We start from the raw sequence: 17,405 nt of genomic DNA, 5'->3' as shown, positions 1-17,405 counted from the left end.
AACCGGAGCGAAAAGCATTTGTGGCTCTAGGCCACAAATGTTTTAAATACACGATATTTTTTTATAATTTTTCAATGAATATTTAATACCTTTAAAATTATATTTAATGTTACATAATCGCTTTTTCACGCCGCCGCGCGCGATTCACGAAAATGAGGCGCGGAGGGCTGTGTTCAGCGTTGAATAAAACGTATAAATAATGGAGATACAGTTCTGGAAGTATGGAATGATTGATTGGAAATATCCTCCTCTTTTATAATATTAATTTTGGTTTCTTAAATATTAATACTTTTTGAAATATTAGGGAAATAAAAAATATCTACTTTTTTCGCCCTTTTTTTTGTTAATCACTTTTGATATTTTTTGTGTGCTAATACACGCTTCGAATACATTTTTCTAGACATCATTACGAATCTAATGAGGTATCACACGTATTTTTAGGAGTATTATCTCTATTTTTCACCGTTTTCCGTTTCTCGAACAGACTAGACTCGATAGGAGAAAAACCGGCCAAGTGCGAGTTGGACTCGCGCACGAAGGGTTCCATTACGCAAAAAACGGCAAAAAATCACGTTTGTTGTATGGGAGCCTCACTTAAATATTTATTTTATTCTGTTCATATCTGTGAAAATTTCAACTGTCTAGTTATCACGATTCATGAGATACAGCCTGGTGGCAGACAGACAGACGGACACAGGAGTCTTAGTAATAGGGTCCCGTTTTGACCCTTTGGGTAACGAACCCTAATAATATAATAAAAAGGTTTCCAAAAATTTCAAATTACACATTGTTTTGCATGATACCCCTATTACTATTCTGTTAACTTTTTTTTAAGATTAATTTAATACAACGTGAAAAATCAACTAAGTACCAACTGAAAATCTCCTTCATACTTATATTTTTTTATTAAGTACTTATAATTACTTACCTAGTTTAGAGGTTACCTACCTAAGTTTACCTTAACATACCTATTCTGTCGCGCCACGTCGAGCGCAATCATCGCTTTTTATTCCTCCACCATGCATTTAGCATATAGGTAGACAATAAGTCCTCGGCTTATAAGTTAATAATAGCCTATTTTTACTTAGGATCATGCGTCATTGCGTAATTAGTCTCAATCCCTAAGAGGATAATGAGTCTTGAACGCATAATAGCGGACCGTGTGTAGACAATTAGTTGCGAGACTTGGCCTAGGACCGAATTCGCACAGTTAATGAGTCGGTCGCATTGCACGCGGGTGCCGATCCACCCGCAACGCAATTGAAATTTAAACCGAAGTCATAGTTTCAAGTATGTCCGTAGATTATTTATTGGTTGGTCTTATCATTATCACTATACCTTGTTTTATAAGGCGGCGGGGGACTTTTTTATAAAGTCCCCCGCCGCGTCTGTTTGTTTGTTTGTATACTGTATGTTCGCGGTAAACTCGAAAACTACTGACCGGATTTTCATGCGGGGTTTACCTATCAATAGAGTGATTCTTGAAGAAGGTTTAAGTTTACCTAAGTCTATAATTCATAAGGTTTTTTGTAACCCGTGCGAAGCCGTGGCGGGTCACTAGTAAGATCATAAGATCATTATGTCACTGAAATCTAGGCAGTTCACTTGCTTAAAGTATAAACTCTAATTAATTTAAATGTGAAAAATTATTAAAGAAACAGTAGGTACCTTCCTATCTAGTTATTGATGACGCATATTAGATAACGTTACAAACTAATTAGGTACAAAGGTTGTTGCAAATTTTGCCTAAAGATAGCGTTTGTTAATTTTTGTGCACTTGTGCAGTTCGTGCGGTACGTCACGCCTAGTACGTGTTATCTGTATTAAATTTCAGTAAACCACAATGGCTGCATGTAAAGAGAAACTGTATCCCAACTGCGATCCGACTGTATGGCTTCGATCCTGTGAGGAGGAGGTCACTGAACCATTGGAAGGACAAATTACAGGTTTACTTTTATTTATTTTATTAGTTTTAATTTATTTAGCTTAGAGTTAAATTCATTATATTTTGTATAATTTAATAATGAATATATTTCAAAAGTTTTACTTTTTTAATATTCTTTTAATTTAACGGTTTTATTTACAGTGAAACCTGGATAAGTGAGACTTCAAGGGACGAGCAGATTTGTCTCACTTAAAGAGGTATTCCACTTACCCAGGTTCTCAGTTAGCCAGGTACAAATAAATTTCTGTCTCATTTACAGAGGGTCCCATTAATAGAGGTGAGAATAGAGGATAATCTCAGTTATAGAGGCGGTTAATTAGGTATTTTGTAATTATCTTTAAATGTTTAGGTAAAATAATCCTTGTCCCTAAATATTTTTTTAAAGTCTGTTTAAATATTTCTTTGAATTTATTTTGAATGATTTTCCTAAGGATAGATTTTTTCAATTAAATTTAATACGGACTTCATTGCGTCTTAGAAATTAATTAAATGAAAATTTGTTTATTCTTGTTACTTATCAAGATTTCAGCTTTCGTTTCGACAGTTTTATTTAACCACATAAAGTAACTAAATAAAACTTGAAGTCGTTTAGACATAATTAAGCAAATGCGGAATTTGTGGATAGACTAAGAGTTAGTAAGAATACGATAATAGATCAATAAAGTCCAAGTTAGAGAGGTCATAGATTAACGTTATCTCGGATACAGAGGTAATTCGTATAAAATTCTAAAAAAAAACAATTAGGAAAATGTAATCTTATAAATATAGTCTCAGTAAAAGAGGTAAAATACACTCTCTGTCTCAATTATAGAGGTAAATGTGACTAGAAAATCACAACAACTAATCCCAGTTATAGAGGTTCGTTTTATCTCACTAACAGAGGTAATTCAGTGCTAAAGTGTTGGGACCGCACCATGAGTCCCAGCTATAGAGGTTTCTCACTTATCCAGGTCCCACTTAACCAGGTTTCACTGTATTATATTTGTGACAGCTAAAATAAAATTGCTACATAAAATTTGTATGTACCTCCGTCGAAACATTTTTTTATTCCCATAATAACAAACTGTTGTCGTAAGATTTTCAAGGAAACTATTCGTCGTGATATTCTAAAGACTTGGCGAAATGACATAAGTATAAATATACAATTTTGTTTCTGAGCCACGCTTTATGTCTTGGTATCATCATTCATACATCAAACGCCAATGCCCGGTGGATCTGTACCTAGATCATTATTTTTTCAGGTGAAATTCCATCGTGGGTTCGCGGTAGCCTGCTGCGGAACGGGCCTGGCTCACTTCAAGTTGGATCGGAGCGGTTCGATCACCTGTTTGACAGCTCGGCCCTGCTGCACAGGTATGTAGTCGACTCCTTACTATACGTACAGGGGTCGGCAAACTTTTGAGAATAATAGCCATACCAGCTGTTGCTGATGCTTTTGATGATGCTAATATTTTTAATGTATTTCTAGGTTTGCTATCCACGATGGGAATGCTACATACCAGTGCCGTTTTCTGCAGTCTAACACATACAAGCGTAACCAGGCGGCGCAGCGTATCGTCGTCACGGAGTTCGGCACCAGCGCGGTCCCTGATCCGTGCCACACCATTTTTGACAGGTGACAATATTTCCGACTAGCGCCCGTGTCTAATTATTTCTACACAAATTTATTAGGGGCTAAATTTTGGGAACTACCAGAGCTGGGCACCGTTAATCAAAAAGTTAACTTCGTTAATCGTTAATCCGTTAAATAAAAAGTTAACTTCGTTAAACGTTAAAACGTTACTTTTCAAAAGTTTTAACGGAAGTTAAAGTTAATCGTTAATCGTTAACTCGAAATCGTAAATATACGCAATAAGAAATAAAACTAGAAGAAATAATCATAAATTGTGATTTTTATTAAAGACTAATCTACTAATTAACATGGTAATCATTACTAATTAATAATAGCATAGCCAATAAAAATATCATTTGCTAGCATATGCCATAAGGTGCATGTTCCCCTCCATGAACATGAGGATATTAAAATTGTCGTCTGATAGCGACGCCCGTTTTGGAAAAAAAATATCTTTTCCCGCCGAAAACAGGCGTTCCACAGCAGCACTCGAAGGTATACTAGTGTTATATTTGAGGCAGCGCGCGGCCTTGGTGTGAGTAGGTACTTAGGTATTAACGATTAACGGACTTAAGAAAAGTTAACGGAAGTTAACAAGTCCGTTACAGGTTTTTAAAGTTAACTTAAAAGTTAATCCGTTACTCGAAAACTTAACTTCGTTAATTAACGATTAACGGATTAACGAGTTAATGCCCAGCTATGGGAACTACCATGTGGCTACAGAGTTTTGAGAGTTAGGCCTTGACATCGCAACATAGGTAATATCTGGTAATATTGTAAGAACACTTCTGTAAGAACACTACGCCGGGGCCCCGCGCGCCGCTCTTCTTATGAAGTTGATTTCGATCTTACTGGCAGTCATTTAATCTACAAATAAGAGCTGGAGTAGAAAACCCAGTTTAAAATGCCATTTAAATTAATTAGGCCAAGATTAAACAAGTAGTAATTTAAGCAACATTTTTGTCAAGATCCAGTTCTGATGCTAATAATGATGGTGAAGCTAGTATAAAAGTCCGTTCTGTCCGTTCCGTTTGTCACCCTCTGGGTATGGATCCCTAACAATGATGGTTTTACAAAAAATATGTTTATATTTATTATATTTCAGAGTTTCAGCACTTTTTGATCCTGGAGAGTCAATGTCAGACAACGCCATGATTTCTTTGTACCCATTCGGTGACGAGATGTATGCCTTCACAGAGGGACCAGTCATTCACAGGTAACTATGACATTTTCGATTTTTTTTCCATTTCGATACATTTAGGTAATTATGTCTGAAGGGTAAACATTTTATAGGGTGGACCCGGTAACGCTGGACACACTGGGACGGAGGAACCTGTCGAAGAGCCTGGCGCTAGTGAACCACACCTCGCACCCCCACGTGCTACCCAACGGTCGGTAGCCTTTATATTTTACTCGTACCTACCTACTAGCCTCCGCCCCGTCCGCGACTTTAACTTCGCAGAAACCGTTAAATACTTCCAACTCCATTATCAAACCATTTCAAAAATCCATTCTTGTTATAGTGTATTGTAGAGCTCTAAATATTTAAAGAAGGCTTTTCGGTTTCAACTGATTGGGATGTGCTTTGTCCCTCAGCGACTAAAAATAGGTGGAACTGTTTTAAATATTAACTATTTTCTTAGCCTAAGCAAATTAGAAAAATCTGCGGAAATAATTCGTGTAGTTTTGAAAATTGGTACAGGCATACCTTGTGGTGTCCAGATAAACATACTAAAAGTCCTCGGGGGTAGGGGGTGTGCTGGGGGTGTAGTGGGGGGTTGAAGGTACCTTTTTCATATTTTTGCTCATATCTCGAATATCTGTACGAATAGCACTATAATTTCTTCGGCTAAAAGTTTTAACATAAAATTTACTACAAATTTGGTTATGTTTATTTTTAGTCTGCGATCAATACTTTAGGAGCTACAGGCTGTTAAAGTTAAGTAAGTGATAAAAAATAGACGGTTTAAGAAAATGAATTTTTTTTGTAATTGTTCACCATAAATAAAAAAAATAGCTTAGAGTAAGCAAGCTAAGCGACCTGCTGATAAAATATAGAAAAATAGGCCATGAGCATGTCGGACCATGCTCAGTGTAGGGTTCCGTAGTTACCAGTCTGTCAAAATAGACTATTTGCCAAAACTCAAAAACAGCTGTACCGATTAGGTTCGCTATATTTTTCCTTGAAGGTTACCAGGTTAGGAACCACTGCCATAGAGTAACTTATACATACTAGGCCTTAAACAGTTTTTTGACAAGTTTTCACTCTGACATTGATGCACCAAGGTGGTTTGCTTACAGGTGGCCTACCGCGAAAACTAAGCTATATTTTCACGATTTTTTTCATATTTTTTGGACCCATGGTTCATAAATTAGGGGAATTAAAGGGTAAAACACAACTTTATTTCTTTCATATAGATTATTTCCGAAAATATTAAGTTGATCAAAAAATGGTTCTTGAAGACCCTTATTCGGTTTAAAAGACCTATCCAACGACACCCCACACTATAGGGTAAAAGCGAAAAAATAATTCATAATTCATAATTCATTTATTGCATTTATAATCACGTGTTACATAAGGTCTTACAAAGGGCATTTTACAGCTAGTGTTCACATGAACCCTGTTAGGGTACATAGCAATGTAAGTACTTAACTAAAACTTAATACTAATACTAAAGTAAATTTAACCTAATTTTTATATGGCATGCAACATAACACGATTTAGTAGTGGAAAATTATTAAGAAATTTAAAATTATTAAAAATATTTTTCATTTTGACTAGTTTACAAGGTAATTTGTTAAATTTAAATATTTCATCCCCACTTTAATGTAGGGCAGCCACCATAAAAAATATTTTTTCTAGTTTTCATGTTTAAATTTGACACGAATACATAAATCAGTTACGCTGACAAAGTCGTAAAATATAAATTAGAAAAAAAAATTTTTTAGGGTGGCTGCCCTACATTAACGAGGGGATGAAATTTTTTTTCACTTCCACCCTATAGTTTGGGGTGTCGTTGGATAGGTCTTTCAAAACGAATAGGGGTCTTCCAGAACCATTTTTTGATCAACTTAATATTTTCGGAAATAATCGATCTGAAAGAAAAAAAATTGTGTTTTCCACTTTAGTTCCCCTAACATTTGAACCATGGGTCCAAAAAATATGAAAAAAATTTAAAAATAAAACTTAGTAAATAATTTCAGGGAAAAATATAGCGAACCTAATTGGTCTAGCAGTTTTTGAGTTTTTGCAAATAGTCTATTTTGACGGACGGGTAACTACGGAACCCTACACTGAGCATGGCCCGACATGCTCTTGGCCGGTTTTTTTATATTTTATCAGCAGGTTGTTTAGCTTGCTTATCTAAACTAAATTTTTTATTTATGATGAACAATTATGAAACTACGACGTTTTCTTTAACCGTCTATTTTTTATCTCTCATTTAACTTTAACAGCATGTAGCTCCTAAAGTATGGATCGCAGAGTAAAAATAAACATAACCAAATTTGTAGTAAATTTTATGTTAAAACTTTTGTCCGAAGTAATTATAATGCTATTCGTACAGATATTCGAGATATGAGCAAAAATATGAAAAAAGGTACCTTCAACCCCCCTCTACACCCCCAGCACACCCCCTACCCTCGAGGACTTTTAGTATGTTTATCTGGACACCACAAGGTATGCCTGTACCAATTTTCAAAACTACACGAATTATTTCCGCAGGTTGCAAAATTCGGCTTAATTTGACGTGGCTATCTTAGATAAAAATAATTCGTATTGTAGGTATCAAATTATAGGTTAGTAATGTGCAAATTTTTCCCAAGCCCAAAGTTTTGACGCGAACTATCGAATGAAAGTACCATTCCAAAGATTTATTTGATGTTACTACATCCCTGCTTTTTTTTTTCATTTATTAAAGTTCTAAACAATTAAATGATTCGCAGAGTTTCATGCTTATTTCAGTAGTAAAGCATGTAATCAGCGTTTTGCTTCCTGATTTCAGGAGACGTGTATAACGTGGGCATGTCCCTCGTAAAAGGACGCCTGCAGCATGTCGTGGTCAAATTCCCATTCACTGAAAAAGGTTCGTTGTCAAGTCATATACTTAGATATACGCTTTCATTCACGCTAACAGGAACACGCCGCGGCCTAGCCGCGGTAATCGAATCGCTTTGTGTCTCTCTATCACTCTTCCATATTAGTGTGACAGTGATAGTTTCGTTCGCTTCCTAGCGTTAGCGATTGGCATGTTGTCTACGGGGCCTGGCCGCGTAGTCAAAATACCAATCGCTTACGCTCCGTAGCGATCGAAACGCAATTGTCACTGTCGCACTAATATGGAAGAGTGACAGAGAGACACAAAGCGTTTCGTTGTCGAAGCGATAGCGATTGTAACCGGCTAGGCCGGCTGATCACCAAGTGGACGAGAAGTGGACCTTACGTATTTACGTACCTAATGTTTAGAATTGTCAGTAAAGAGTATGGGTACTTTGTCTATATTCCTTACATTGTCGACAGTTTGGGGTAAATCAACAGCTTACTTTGCCATGAATGTAAATAGAGAATGAGTAAAGTAGACAATCTATTGCAATTTTAAATAACAAATACTATACTCTAAACATCAAGTAAACCCGAGCCCGTTGAGCAGAAGGATGTCAGAAATTACTTAAAATAAACTCTACCTTTTTTTAAATAAAATCTTAATCATGGTGATAAATTATTGCCCAACGGTTGTTATTAATAGATAATTAACAGTGTTTTTGATTCTTCGTTTCAGGGGATATGTTCGAGCGGGCTCGCATCGTAGGTAGCATGAAACCGAGGTGGCCCTTACATCCCGCATACATGCATACTTTTGGTAACTATAATCAATAATATGATGATTTGATTTCAAATAAATCTTCAGAATATGTATACAGGGTGATTCAGGAGACGTGAGCAGGAGTAACACTGCGCATTTCGTAAATTATAAGCAATTGTTTCGTATCAGTAATAGTGAGGTTAACGTTAATTTTCTAGTCGTGTTGAAAAAAAAAGTTATTAATTTATTTACGACATCCATGGTCACCCTACAATTAGAATACTAAACTACCGATATGCTGTGTCAAATTGAATGTCATCACTGTCATCACGGTCTGGTTACTTCTGAAAACTCGTATCTCACTCAAGTGTGACAGTTTATTTTCTTCGTAATCAAAATGCTGTCATCGCGGTTAAAGAGGTTTTATGTTTATTAATTAGGTTTTGTAGGGTGACCATGATTGAAGAGAATTAAATTTACTCTCACCAAAAAGTTAAAAAATAGGAAAAAATGTGGTTGTTTCATCTAAATACGATGGTGATCAATCAATTATCAGTTACCGAGTGTGCAGGATTAGTCCTGCTCACGTCTCATGAATCACCCTGTATGAATATACTCTATGTTGTACATGCACACCGTTTACAATACACGTAAATACAGAAACAAACAAAGACAATTGGATAAAGGATTGGAGAATATTCAGAATTTCAAGATTATTTGCTCCATTCATAAGTTTCTCCATATGTATGTCATGTATGGGGATCATTAATGTTTCCGCTAGATAATGCTGTTCAATTATTCAAAACCTTACTTCTATGATAATATTTTCAGGTATAACGGACAACTACTTCGTGATAGTAGAACAGCCGCTATCGGTGTCCCTGGTGAGCGTGGTGCGGAACCAGCTCTCGAACAAGCCCCTCGCCCGGAGCCTGCAGTGGTACCCGCAACACGAGGTAACTGAACACTCATCTCATACCACTTAAAACTTAGTAATAATAATAAACTGATATTGAATGAGTATTTTCAACAAGAGATTTATATGCCTGACACGCATAACTCACCGAAATAGGTACTAGCAAGAGGGAGGACACAGTTTTATTATGGAATATACTTTCTTGCTCGAATACGATTCTTTCATAATGCCTCTTCTAATTTGTTTGCTATATATGATTTTCAGACTCACATAGTCCTAATAAGTCGAAAAACTGGGAAAGAAGTAACGCGATACCGGACTGACACCTTGTTTTACCTCCACATCATCAACTCGTATGAACAGGACGGCAGGCTGATCGTCGATATTTGTGCGTATAATGACGCTAAGGTGATAGATGCTATGTACATCCAGGCCATTGAAGTAAGTCCCTTTTTATGTATTTTTCGTTTATGTATGGATGTTGCGTTAAACTCCAGAACGAAATCTAAACCGGGTTTGAAGCCCGGAGGCTTAGTTCAAATAGGTAAATGCGATCTTATGTCACTACGCATTGATTTTTGCGTTAAGTGTAGCAGAATCTGTAGAATATTCAACCTAAGACCTAAGTGGCAAAATAGCTTACATTAAACCTTAGCAAAAAATAGCTTTAGTGAAAAACGCCGCTACGTCAAAATTAACTCATGTGAAAGACTATATCTTAGGACATCCACTCACTTACTCACCAGACTTACAGGCCGTCAGGTGGACTAGTCACCAGTTAATTACCAGTTACCAGTACCAGCAGTACTCCAGCAGCAGTAGTAGTTACTTTAGTTACCAGTTGGCCCTGGGAGACTACATTCGCAACCACATCTACCGCTTTCAATGGGATCTTTAGAAGTTACTGACTTGGCCCTGGCTACGAAGGTGGTTTTACTTCTCTTCACTATAAACAAAGAAAGATTTATAAAAAAAATAAAATATAACTGTATGGCTTCTGAAAAATAATTCAACGCGCATATCACACCACCATCGTACTTAAAGTAAGCGATTTCAGTCGATGCAAAGCAACGCAGACTACGCGGAGTGGTTCCGCGGACGGCCCAAGCGGGTGGAGATCCCGTTGGACGCCCCGCGGCTCACACGCGTCGCTCCCCGCCTGCTGGCGGGCCTGGGCTGCGAGACACCCAGGATACACTACGACCTACACAATGGTACGTGCCAAGTTGCCAACGGAAGCACAAATATTAAAACAACACGTCGCGTGGTAGACAGAAAACTGTCAGCTCGTTTCGATTTAGAAGTAATTTTAATTTGTTACTCATCATTTGTTTTACCTATTCACCTCTCTCTTTTTTCAATTGCACAACCGAAACCTACCTAACTCTACTTAACTAATTTGCAGTTGCTCAGAGTTGATTAGATTAATCATTTACTCCTATTGTGATTAGAAGGTGCCTATGAAATAATTTATTAAAACCAGCCCCCGTAGCACTCCTATTGTGATTAAAAGTTTATAGGTGCTTATGAAATAATTTATTAAAACCAGCCCCTGTAGCACGGTCGCGTTTTTATCGCTTGTCACCATGCCTGTCACGTTCTAACAAGTATGTAAGTGCGAAAGGGACGCGCATAGTGATAGGCGATAAAAATGGAACCGTGCTGCGCCCGCAGACGTTATATCGCGGAAATCCATATTAATTGACACAACAATGTTGCTTTGCTATTCCGTGATATAAAAACGTGCTAGCTTTAGTGTTAACCCGTTATATTAACTTGTGTATTTTTTTACATACAAAGTAATTAACATATTATGTGATGTGTATGTAGGGCTGTGGTAGGACTTCTAAAACGTGCGAACCATTGCGTGTAACGAGAAACTGTATTTAATTACTATTTTCCTCATAAAAAAGAATGGGTATATTAGATAGTCTTTTTGTACGACTTTCATAACTTCTTTATAATAAATCAAAATGGATGGATCGGAAATAAAACTATGGAAATGGGGTATTTGGATCTGTGACAAAAACCGATTTTTTTTTACAGGAAAGCCCTATCGTTTCTTCTACGCGATTAGTTCAGACGTCGATGTAGAAAATCCAGGGCTGGTAAGTGTCGTAGCTGCCTACCTACCTGCATTGACATAGATATCTAGGGAGTGGCTTTACGGGCAATAATAATGAGACATAACAGGGGTCAGTACAACGGCATGACACCGCTACAACGCGTTTGGGTGATGAGATCTCATCACGCGCGCGATTGGTTGATGAGATGAGTTACAAAAATCGCACAAAAATGTGAGTTTGTGACAAGTCAACAGGTGGCCTAGCCAATGAAAAGAAAAAATATTCGGGATGACAGATGCTACGAAAAGTCACGTGAATATTTTTATACACTATTTAAGTTTCGATTGGCGTTTTCTACCAACGATTGTCATCTTGGCTAGGCCCCCTGGTCCTGTGATTCGCTTCTAGTTCCAGTTTATTTAAATTCTACAATGTCTTGTAGGACTGTTACATGACTATAGTTACTTTTCACAGTAAGTATTATACGTAGGTAATAAGTATAAGTACCTATTACATTATTATACTTAAGTATATAAAAGGACTCACGTTGGTTATAGATCATCAAAGTGGACACAGTGACGAGTGAGATCCGGACGTGGTGCGACGTGGACTGCTATCCCAGCGAGCCCGTCTTCGTACCGCGGCCAGGGGCTAAGGTATTTATATGCATAAGTAATATCATTTTGTTACTGACTTAAACAATTTACATACCAAATTGATCAGTTAAATTATTATTGACACAAAAGACATTCAAAGGATCATGGGTCACGGGACACATTCACCTCATCGGACCTAGGTCTAGTAGGGCTTTTACAGCCAAAACTATTCGTATGTACACGAGTACCTCATGAGCTTCTTATGATGACGCCGATACCTAGCAGTTTACCGTTTATAGGTTGTTGATTATGATGATGATGTTATCTAGGCAGAGGACGACGGCGTGTTGCTGAGCGCGGTGGTGCGCGGTGCGGGCGACTCGCGCGCCGTGGCTCTGTTGGTGCTGGAGGCCGCAACCTTGCGAGAGCTTGCGCGCGTCACGTTCCGCACGCCTTCGCCTGCGCCCAAGTGCCTGCACGGCTGGTTTCTGCCCGAGCGGGTTTAGGGCCAGTTGCACCTACCACAACTGACGGACCGACCAACGCCACTCAGCAGCGAACTATGTAACTTCCCATACAATACGATTTAGCAAACGAACCGACCCTTAAACAACAGCGCTGAATGCAGTGAGGTTTTGAAAGGTCAGCTGACCACGCTGGAAGCTGGAAGGTTCGCGGCGCAGAAAGAGGGATGATCGCTGAAAGCGACGATTGCATGTATTGACTCTCTCTGGACCCGCGCTTATGCAGATACGCGAAGCTACGGCGCTGCTAATATAGTTTTTAAAATGTATTAGAGAAAAATCATATACCTATTGTTAAAACAAGTACGTATCATTTGTAGGTATCAATACAAAGTAAAATCAAAAATGAGATCTGATATAATATAACAGGTCAGACATGCATGTTGAAGAATTAAAAAAAAAGGAAAATGTCTAAATTAAACGGTTTAAAAAAAGTTAAATTTCACAAACATATATGTTATTTTAACCACTTAAATAATGGAAAATGAAAAATAATAAAAAATAACTAAATGATGTAGGTGAATACTCGTAACATACTTATAGTACCTGCCTGTTTCGCTTATTCTAAAACTAAATTCCTGGACTACAATAGGACTACAATTAAGGACTTATTGAACATGAGATTTTTACTTATGGCGAGAATTGGCTTCTAATCACTTATAAAAGTAGTTTTTTTTACATAAAATAAAATTTTCCATACTTTAATTATTATTTCGATGACTGGAGCTTTAAATAGTCTATGGTTAGTACTACAGAATTATAGATATTCTGAAGTCCGTCGTGTCTTCTTAGGATTTGAGTTTTGCCAGTCGTGGTGGCAATAGTGGCAAATAGTGGCATTAACAAAGATAAAATAATAATAATACCTACTAGCACATGGAACAAGAAATACAAAATTATTTCAGCTACTCTTCAATGATATGATTGTTCGTATGCTTACAAATGGGGATACAATAGAGTCCCGAATATATATATATATATATATATATACCTAGTCAATGTACAGTAAGCTGCAGAGCTTACTGTACAACCGTAGGTAGAAGTAGTTAATCATTATAATACTTATATATATGTTTGTGTTTATTCGCGCAAAGCTAGTACATTAAGTATATCGATATTTTTTTACTCTTAACGTGGATTTTATACGCCGCTGTTTAGTTTTGAATCCCAATAATTTTTAATGCTCAAAATCTATCACATGTGTTTTTTTTTCAGGTTTCTTACAATTATAGTATAGGTACTAATGCAGTCTTAATACATATTATATTATAATATTATATGGTATGGCACCATTTCTTTTAAAACAGATAGAAATTAATGCAATGTCAAACTTAAGCAGTTCCATGACTTTCTTTTATGATACAATGCTTGCAGTGTATAAAAACTTATGTTAAATAGGTACCTACTTATTCTTGTTTATGTTTCATTATTGGTGCCACATCTATTATCTAGGGGTGTTTAGTTGTTGTGTTGATTGTAGAAATAAATTGCTTAAATAAATTATTTGCTTTAAATTGTAAGTGCTTATGAACAGAGAGAGAAAAATGTGCTTTTGTGCTACTATGTATAATCTGTCCGTTTTGTTAAGATCGAGTAGGTAGGTACGCCATAGTAAATGTATGGCGAACTTGATCTTAGAAATCGGGCATGCTATACATGCTACATGAACAAATCATTACAGCTTACAGCTTCTTTATATTTTTAATAAGTGTAAATTAATTCTGATAGGACCTAGTTAATATTTAGTCATAAGTTAATGAACAATTATTGTAAGCAAATTTGCATATTCTATATTTTTGCTATAAGAATAGTGTTTGCAACTTTGCACGGTTATTCGTCTGTACCTATATGAAAAAGCAATAGTATTTATGTCATTGGTTAGTTGCCATCCTGCTCTTTCAGCAGCCTTTAATGGAAACAAACATATTTCCTGTCTAAACAAGCTAAAAATTTATAGGTGCGCAATTGGGCATGGAATACTTCAGAGTACCTGCGGTAAAATCACCCAACTATAGTCCAGTACCTACTACAACTTTACTATGGTCCACAACTTCAAGACGTAATTAATTAAATTTTAATTAACTAAAAGTGCCAATGTTCTATTTGGTGGTTTTTATTTATTCCATTTCCAGCAACCAAAATCCTCTAATTAGTGTGTCTTACAATCGTTAATAACGTTGTCTGGAGGCACGGCAATGCCGCCGCCAAGACGAGCAAATAAAGGCGGGACACTATCTATCTTTTCTCGAACCGTTTCGTCTTATTTTCAAACCCTCATATGTTCTATCCAAATAACATCCATTTCGCAGGATTAGATGTAGTTAGGGAATTAATTTGGTGTCGAAACATTGGGGCCATGGGGGCCAAGTGCGCGTCGACTGTACAAAGACCGTCACTATTTCGCCCAGCGTATTTAATATCGCCATACAGCGGGGAAATACGGCCAACCTCCTGGGCACCTTGCCCGTTGACGGCAATCTGGACCAATTTTTTTATCTGTAGGTTTTTAAGTTTTATTATGTTTATTTGTTTCTTTGTTCTTATGAATAAAATACATACATTTCCTGTACTATGATTTAATTTCTTAACGTAAATAAGTCCATCAAACAGTCTGGCATATATGGTAAGAAAGAAATTCATGTCTTCAGTATAAGCTTGATGACAAATTTTTATTAATAATATCAGTTCAGTTCAGTTTATTTATTGCTAAAATATATTTTACCGGTCACACAGGTGCAACATTTGAAATATGATAGTTATATAAGGTGTGCTACTTTATTAGTTGCAGATATTTATACAGCTGATAGTACTCGGTTCCTGGAGTATATTTAAGTATGACACATTATAGCTTTTACGATGTTTTTTGGAGAAAACTGAAAAACTAATTTACTACGTAAAGACACCCTGTTAATGTGATTATTAAATGTGGATTCATTGAACAAATTCTAGTACCTATTTTACCTAACACCTAACTGTCCGGCCACTTTATCCTAATAACCTTTTGCAGTTTTCCTTATAATTATTTTTTAAAGGGTAAATTAAAACAAAAAATATCATTAAATATTCTTAATTTCTATTTAAAGTTAATTGTTTTAAAGTAAAGTATCATCTGTTAAAATATCTGCAACTAATAAAGTAGCACCTTATATAATCCAGGTCTGTTTTTAGGATCGAAAGTCTATATGGGACCCATTGCATTAAAGCAACTCACATAAGTCAGAAATTATAGTCAAAGCCCGATAGTCGTACTACACTCGCAAAACGCCCCTAACAAAACGATACGACTTATCGTTTTGTAATATAGTAAAATAAATAAGTGAAGCGAAAATAAGAAAATTGCGATTTTGTCGGTAAGTTCGGTGACCCAAGCAACCGTAAAACCCTGAAGTACTGGAATGATAGTGAAGCTCTGGACACATCTTTTATTGTAATTTAAAACAAAACAGGGACCATATTTTTTATCAATTCATTAACTAATCTGCTAACAATTCAACTTTTTTTGATGTATTAGGTAATACATCGAAAGCAACTTCGCGTTTTCGGTGTAGATTGTTCAAAAAAGGGGATATAGACGCGCCAGGGTATTGATCTTTCGGCCTTTTGCAAATTTTTTAAATAATTGTTTATAAATAAAAAAATAATAAATACATTGATTTTATTTCAGGCAAGCACCCATATAAAACAAAGAATTACCTATAAAATTTAAAATGATATAAAAGTCTAAAAACCAAAAATTAATTTTCTTTTTAAATTTCAATTTAAAATAAAATATAACTACAATTTAAAATAAAAAATTTTTCGGTTCGCATCTTGATGCAGAGACAGGCAAAACTTACAGATTGGACTGTTCAGATCCTCACTAATTATGACAAGGATACAGTTCTCAGAGCTGCGCAGCCTACTCCAAAGGACGCTACTCTGGACCGAATTACGGCAAAGAAATCGGGGACACGAGCCTCCGCAAACATACTCGACGCACTACACCACCTTGGCAATTTCATCAGGATTCTAAAGGCGTCGTTATATTGAACCCTTAAGGTGTTAATTGCTTTCCTGGTGAAGTTGGTCCAAAGTTGCCCCGTGTAAAAGCTTTGACAGTATGCTCTAAAGAGCGTCACTTTGACCTCGTCGGAGCATCCGCCAAACCTGCGCGCCAGCATGTTGCACCTCACTGATAAGGCTCTTCTCTCTCGCTCGATGTCTTTGTCGTCCTTCAGGTTTTCGGTTAGGATATGTCCGAGGTATTTAAACTGCTGCACCCTTCGAACAGGTAATCCGTTTAAAAATACGTCAAGTATCCTCTCCGGACTCTTTCCCGCCTTAAATACCTACAAGGTATTCAGTTTTAGTCCTAGTACTTTTATATGATTATACTTAATGGGATAATGGAAGATTCCAGCCTTTTATGTTTTGTGTAGGTATCATGTGTTAAAACCAAATAAACTATTTTGTATTTGTATTTTTGTATCATTAAACAAAAAAGAAATTGTGCCCCAGCAGTTAGAATACTTAGAATACGTGGTGAAGTAATGAAAAAAAAGATCGCGGTCTGATTTTTTAATGCTTCGGTTAACTTTTCCCCCCGGACGCATAAAAAAGGGGCCCCTTGGAGGACCCAAATACATTAAATAAACACTTTTCCTTTTCGGAAGTCTCAAATGACACCATGAAAATTTCTGTTTTTCAATACTCCACCTTTTTGAAACCATCTCTGTCGCATATCCCGACCCGACTCCCTTAAAGGTTGTTTTCTTATCTCAATGTAAGCATGGTTGTTAGCACCTTTTTTAAATCGGCTTATTAATGTGGGTAAACAGTAAACACATCTATACTAAGTAAGTTTACTTTGGGTAAGCAAGTAGATTAGTAGGAGGTGGAACTACTCATTAGCATTTTGTCATTCGTAGTGTCTGGTCATATTCATTAGATGTTATGGTAACAAAT

At 36.6% G+C, this 17,405-nt stretch overlaps 1 protein-coding gene across 1 annotated transcript; it reads left to right on the top strand.

Annotated features, from left to right (window-relative positions):
- Positions 1–1,843: 1,843 nt before the first annotated feature.
- LOC134797379 (carotenoid isomerooxygenase) lies at positions 1,844–12,491 on the top strand. The gene is made up of 13 exons (XM_063769601.1): positions 1,844–1,946; positions 3,187–3,298; positions 3,414–3,560; positions 4,663–4,773; positions 4,851–4,948; positions 7,562–7,642; positions 8,336–8,416; positions 9,191–9,315; positions 9,540–9,716; positions 10,333–10,489; positions 11,322–11,383; positions 11,899–11,997; positions 12,267–12,491. The coding sequence occupies exons 1-13, from the start codon at positions 1,844–1,846 to the stop codon at positions 12,441–12,443; spliced, it is 1,530 nt and encodes a 509-aa protein (XP_063625671.1). The 3' UTR covers positions 12,444–12,491.
- The last annotated feature ends 4,914 nt before the right edge of the window (positions 12,492–17,405 follow it).

Source organism: Cydia splendana, chromosome 1 (assembly GCF_910591565.1).
Source record: "Cydia splendana chromosome 1, ilCydSple1.2, whole genome shotgun sequence".
Lineage (NCBI taxonomy): Eukaryota > Metazoa > Arthropoda > Insecta > Lepidoptera > Tortricidae > Cydia > Cydia splendana.
The sequence above is the reverse complement of the archived record's forward strand: the minus strand, read 5'-3'. Positions and strand labels throughout refer to the sequence as shown.